Source organism: Fonsecaea nubica (genome assembly GCF_001646965.1).
Source record: "Fonsecaea nubica strain CBS 269.64 chromosome Unknown Scaff33, whole genome shotgun sequence".
NCBI classification, from domain to species: domain Eukaryota; kingdom Fungi; phylum Ascomycota; class Eurotiomycetes; order Chaetothyriales; family Herpotrichiellaceae; genus Fonsecaea; species Fonsecaea nubica.
In genome coordinates this window covers 246,207-252,642 of record NW_019173706.1, presented here as the reverse complement: position 1 = coordinate 252,642, position 6,436 = coordinate 246,207, and the positions used below count along the sequence as shown (strand labels likewise).

The following is a 6,436-nucleotide window of genomic DNA, read 5'->3' as shown; positions in this document are numbered from 1 at the left end:
GCGCAGTGAGATTATTGATGATGGGGGTCTGTAAGAGGGCGGCACCAGGCTTGAGACCATCCTTCGAACGACTGCCGTTGCAGACCTGAGGGTGATGGAAACGCAGTGGACAGGGTCAGGGAAAAGATGGAGAGCGGAGGTTCGAGGGAGCCACTCACAGATGCAGCCGTCTAACGGGTGCTTGGAACCTATGGGCCTGGCGTGCTTCAGGTTCTCCCTAGTCTCTCGCGTGGCGTCCTCTCGCATGTCAGAAATCTTCCGACAGGTGGGATGGCTCTGAGTTAGAAAACCCCATTGATCTTTTGGCCGCGCGAGATGTAGACATCCCCCTAAGAGACCTCGCACTGATGAAGGAGGATCGATCTTATTTCAGTCGTAAAGTACCGAGCAGCAAAGTAGAGTCAAAGGCCGACGACGTCCTCATCGGTTTTCTCGTGATCCCAGAGTAGTCGAAGATTGCCGCCGGACTGTTTGGCTTGATTCCTCACCCAAGTTCGTGCCCGGTCCTGTAATCTCGTCACCTGTGGGCGTCTTGGGCTCGGATTTCTCGGCTGCCCCTGAAACACATGGGCCTCAAACATGTGTACCGAGTGCTACTCCGTAGCAAAGGGCCGCCACCACATGCTCCAAGCTTTGCAGAGATTGACTCCGACCGCAGTCCGCCTTCTTGATTGTGACTGGCTCCTTATTCTGGGATTACTGGGGAGGAAGGATGCCGAATGCTCCCCCACTCTGTGGGAAAAAGACGTCAACTAGAGCCGCTGTTCGCTAGATCTTTGCTGACCACCGGTCGCTGGGGCATTGTTGAGGCCATGGCGTGGCCATGGCTTGTTATTGGCGCGCTTCGGGGAATTCGACGGAGGCATGTTCGGTGGTGTTCGTCGATATTGCCCCAAAGGAATCAAAATGATCTTGAAATTGTCTTCTTTCGAGAGACGCCTGGTTCTTGTTCACCTCCTCTTTGAGTCGACCCCTGCATTGTGCGTGCTGCGGTGTGGTATACAAGTGATTGTGAAAGAATCTGGGAGGTGACGGGTTCGAAGCCACATTTCGCTTGTGGATATATCTTCAATAACAGGATTTGAAGGGTTTGGCGTGAGATGGAGGCGTCGATCTTGGTCGGCCTGCAGATTGCTTGTCACAATTCGACGAGCGGCCCTCGCGGCACTGCCCTGCGTAGGTACTCGGTTGACTGGTGAGCGATGCTTTCCAAAGCATGGGAGTGGGAAGTGCGAGAAGGAGTAAGGGAGACATTGACCAGGTCGTCTTTCCACCTCGCATTGCATACTTGTTCTGTGCTGAGCACCATGATCAGAATCTTGCACGAAGTGTGCGGTTTGCGCCGCTGCTGGCTCGGAGGTCCAAGATCATGCATCCACCCGATCAATGTGATTGCACAATGCTTGCGAAGACTGCATGCGCGGAGAAAGGTTGCAGCCCTGCAGAAAATTCAACAATGGCCGTAAATTTCCTTTGCTGGCCCAGTCTTCATGCGGCTCCCTCGCTCAAGCTCTCCGCCATGTCTCTCTAGAGTGAATTGAGAATCCTACAGCCAGGAATAAGCTTGGACTCTCACAATCTGTAGTTAATAAAGAGGTTGGCGTACTGTGAAAGGAAAGGAAAGGAATTGGAGTTATAAATCAGACTGGTGCCTTCCCGGCCCAAAACAAAACACATCGAAGCCTGAGTAGATTACTGGAGAGCATTATACATTAGATTAATATCGCTCGTGCGCACCACTACCATCTCATCTCTTCAACTCGCCTGTTGTTGCTGGCTCTGCGCGACCACTGCATACGACCTGACCAACCGACTCAATAGATGGTGATCTTCTGCGCCATCCCCTTTGCTATCGATAGTGCAGTGATTTCCGCTGCCGAGTAGCCTCCACCATTCACAAGCTCGGCAGACTCGTTATCCTCCACAGTGTTACTACCATCAGCGGCCCTTCCACCTCTTTGCATGGGCCCATACATGACTGTCCCAATCCTGACAAACTCCCATAGCTCCCTAGCCTTGAGAACTAGGCCTTGCTGACCGTCGATCATGAGGGCGAAACTGGGGAAATGAGGCTTGTCGTCAAAGGTTGCGGAGCCGCGGCCATGCACTGCTGCTCCCTTGGTGTCGCCGGCAACAAGAATGTCCACTTCGGTCGACATTGGGTGGAGTTTGCGATATTTTGCATCCGATTCGGCGGCTTGGAGGAGGTATAGCGGGGCCTGTATGGATCTTTATTAGGGCTCATGGACGATAGTTGGAGACAGTTCAACGTGGTCGAGCGCGAAAAGGGGGAACCCAAAAAAGATATCAGTGGCGAGACCTTACCTCCAGCGTGATCCAGCCCTTCTTGACCCTGCCGTATCGATCTTTTCCCGCAATATCAACATGTGCGCAGATACACCGAGCCCTCAGATTCTTTCTATTGAGAGGATGGAAATTCACCTTCCCGTCCAGGCTGGCCCAAGACCAAGATGGTGCGCGATATTTCGGCGGATACCTCACCTCTGACTTGGTCGGGGGAGGCATTGCCGCATCGTGTGCTGGGTCACTACACTGATGAGTTGGCTCGAACGTCTCTATTGACCAGCAAAGGTGTTGGAGAAGATCGTTGCGCCAGAGACCAGCGAGGTACTCGTCCCCTGTCAGAGTGCCCACAGTATTCGCGATACCTGACAGAGCAGGCAGCTTGTCGTTGTCTCGTGTCAGGTTGCGAGAAGTGTATTCTTCAACCAGACGTAGCCAGACGTTGGGCCAGGTGGATGCATTGTTTTCCTTGTCGTCCGATCCGGATTTGGAGACGCAGCCGTCAGCAACGAAATTCGAGCCTGGGAATGACTTGACAACCCTCGATAACGTGGGAAACTCTCTACGCAAAAGGGCACCATCCTCGGCCAGCACATATTGCTCGCATTCCCAGTAGAGCTCCTCGGTTCCAAAGTGCAACGTTCGCGGAGAAAGCAGTCGCTCTTGAAGTGTCCATCCGCGCTTGTTCAACGGCTCGTGCTTCAATGGCTGGACCGTTGCCCCAAAGCTTCCAACAACATATATCCTTGGTTTCTGTTTCAGAGATGATGGCATCCACTCCGGAGTGATGTACACCCGAGATTTCTGGGTGCCACGCATGCCGAACATGTTATTGAATGTCCTGCAGACAACCCCATCACCTGTATAGTCTACCACCAGAGGCGCCGCGAGCGGTATGCATCGTCTTCCTGTGGACAGAGTATCGACGGAGATGTATGGTCTGGAGTACGTCACTTCCATTGGCTTCGACCCATCGCGAAAGCAGCCAGAGGAGTCATCTGCTGAGCTCATAGCTGACAGTGTCAGGTAAGAAGCAAAGTAGACAATGCCCATCCTGGAAGCCTCCATTTCCCAGTCAAACTGGCACGTCGTAAGCGATGAAAACATGTTTTGAAGGTGAGTGTACCTAGGTTTGCCCGAGGCAAAGGAGAGGTGGGAAGTAGAGATCTGGAAACATTCTAACAGACACGAAAGAGACTTACATCGTCATCCTGTATGATGCATAGGGAATCAATCCACAGAAAAGGAACCCCAAGCTCGCGAGTAATGGTGACAGCTTGTTGAAAAGTTGCCGGTAGTCCATCGAGCGAGATACCTTTGCAATTGTCTGCGTATGTCTTCTTTGTTGTTGTAATGCGGTGCGAGAGCCCCCAGCAATGGCTGAGGGCTACGTAGTGTCCGTGTCGGCCATTGGTCTCCACGAGCCGAATAGTATCTCCTGGACCATTGACGTCGACGACTCGAGTCGGTAATGGTGGTGACGAAGGTTTGTCTGAACAGGAATGACTTCGATTGCAGTCGTGGCCGTCATTGCAATCTTTCAACCATTTCTTAATTCGCTGCAGCGCGATCGCAGAACCTTGATGATTCGTTCGAAGCCTGCCTGGGACTGTTATAGCTAGGTCGGCATCTTGGTAGGAAATTAGAACAGTATTAGTTTGTTTTGTAAGGGGATATGGTACCGTCGTCTGTACGGATCCTGAGGAATGTCCCTCTCATGCGAACATCCTCGTTACTATTGCCTTCAGCTTCTTCCACACTAGGTCCTGTACCCAGCCTCACACCGAGGCCTATCAACTGAAGCGGTCGATCTGTGAAGGGGGACATGTACCAGCTGCCAAAGAGCCATGGTCGAATCTTGCCACTGCTCTCCTCCTCAGCCGGAAAGCGCTGTCGAGGATCCAGAAAGGCTGGTTTGCGAAGGTCAGGTTCTGGGTCGGAATTGTCAAACATGGATGCGCCATTCTCCATGGCACGTAAACTTCCTAGGGAGCTATAATTGCTCTCGGTCTCTCGTGTCATGATTCTGCGGCCCGAAGGGTATTCCACGCCAGGTCTGAATGCCACCATTCCACCAATATCCACCAAGGAGCAGCCTGCCGCCCACCAGATGAGCCTGCATATCGCGCATGACTCTTTAGAGGCTTCTAATGCGTCGAGGCTAGCATGATGCGGTAAAGCATCTTGCTCTTCTGATGGTAACTCTCCGAATGGGATCTGGTCGCAGATTTCACAGAGCATCGTGGACAGTGCAACAGCTCGACTGTGAGAGCGGTTTGATCGCAGGCCTACATTGGAGACATAGCAGGATTCAGTCGCAATGAGACTGCGAAGGACGAGACATGGTCAGACTGTCCCTAGGGCGGAGGTTGGGACCGCGGCCTCCAGGAAGCGTTTCCATGGGTTGTGTTCAGCTGCTCGGGCTCTTCGGTTCTAGACCGCGGATACGAGGCTGGGACAAATCGGCTGCTAGACTTTGGAAAGTGAAATTTCTCGAATGAGGACAGTTTAAGCGACCACAAGCGAATCATTGACATCGAGGAAGTGGTTGAAGTGAAGAGCGAGGCAGAATTGGAACTGAAGATGCAGACTTGTGGGTGCGCAGTTTTCAGATCTCATTGACTGGTCAGCACCGAGAATCGACTCTTTGAAACCGCGTAATTCTAGCTTGCCACGCTCTCACAATGCTCAACTTTGCCAGATGCTTGTTTCTCTATCGATACTGCTAGCTCCAGACAGATCTCCCTGCAGCTTCACTTTGAACTTCTATGAGCTGCGACACATCGGTAGCCATTTCTGACATGTCCGACATCAAAGCCGCCAATTCCTGCTCGTTATCCTCCTTTCTGAGCATCTCAAAGAAAGGATCGGAGTTGGGATTGTCTGGATCTGTCTCATGACAGCGAAGCTTGTTTGCCGAAGAAATCGGGCTGACGAGTTTCAGAAACACTTCTCTTCGCGCATCGGCCCAGCGTCGAAGTATTGATGTCGATACACCTTGACTCAGGACGTGTGTTAGGGCGTCGGCCAGGGAGTCCGCGTCAAGCAGGCCCGTGCTGAGACCCAGTCCTCCCCAGGGCTGTATCCAATTCATCAGCACTTCTCTCACGCATATGCTCATTGGGAGGAAGTTGTAAAGAGAGAGATAGAACATGGGAGGTCAACGTACATTGTTCAGGTGCGCCGCATCACCGATCAGCATACATCTCCCAGAGAGCATGGATGGGACAACTCGCTGATGAGTCTCGTACCTCTGCGACCGTATCACCTCATACTTGGCTGGTCGCGGGCCAGGAATCAACCTTTCCAGTTTCTGTCTCAGATTCTGGTCGAGAACGTCTGGTTCACACTGCTCGTGAGACATGGCCACAGTGATGCGATAGTAGCTGGGTCCATGCTCAGACGGCCGTTGTATGGGGCTAAACAGAGCCCAGTCCACTGGATCAACAATATACGCAAATGGAGGGCCATCGTCGGGCATTGGAAGGTCGACCCAAGTGTCCGTCGCCACTAGAACCTGAGGCCAAGTGATTCCGTCAAGGGACAAGCCGAGCAGTTTGCGTACTGTGGACTTTCCTCCATCGGCCGCCACCAGATATGATCCCTCAAAGGAACGCTGGCCACCTTGCTCGTCGAGGACCGTCACATTCACATTTTCCGAATTTTGGTCCTGGCCAACACCGATAACTTTGTGACCGAAATAGATGTGGGAAAGCCCCGAGGCGGTTAGATTGGCCAGGATGATCTCCCTCAACCGATGTTGTCCGAGGATCGTCATGCCGTAACCACATTCACCCTCCTTCGAGGCGGATCCTTTGGTCAGGTCCCAAGAAGCAATCAGAGGACCCCAGCTTCGGATGTCTGGAGATATCTGCTGAGTAGTCTTCCTCCACGAGAGGCCCCTGAGCAGGTAGCCTTTGTCTCGAACTTCTTCCCAGATCCCTGCGTTTTGAAGAGCGAACTGTGACGGGCCAAAATACCCCAATGCACGAGGCGTGGGATAGAGCTCGGTGTCTTGCTCAAACACCACCGTCCGGATCCCCGCCCGGGCAAGGCGTAACGCCAGAAAGAGACCAGTGGGACCCCCTCCTGCAATAAGAACTGGTGTCTGCGTCGTTGACGAGCCCATTCT

General features: G+C 52.8%; 1 protein-coding gene across 1 annotated transcript; it reads right to left on the bottom strand.

The window, feature by feature from the left end:
• Window positions 1–1,814: 1,814 nt before the first annotated feature.
• Window positions 1,815–6,433, bottom strand: AYO20_05630 (hypothetical protein; the record flags this gene model as incomplete). The annotated part of the gene is made up of 6 exons (XM_022643924.1): window positions 1,815–2,219; window positions 2,326–3,384; window positions 3,507–3,934; window positions 3,987–4,592; window positions 5,062–5,383; window positions 5,474–6,433. 6 exons carry the CDS (start codon window positions 6,431–6,433, stop codon window positions 1,815–1,817), a joined length of 3,780 nt encoding a protein of 1,259 aa, XP_022500165.1.
• Window positions 6,434–6,436: the final 3 nt, after the last annotated feature.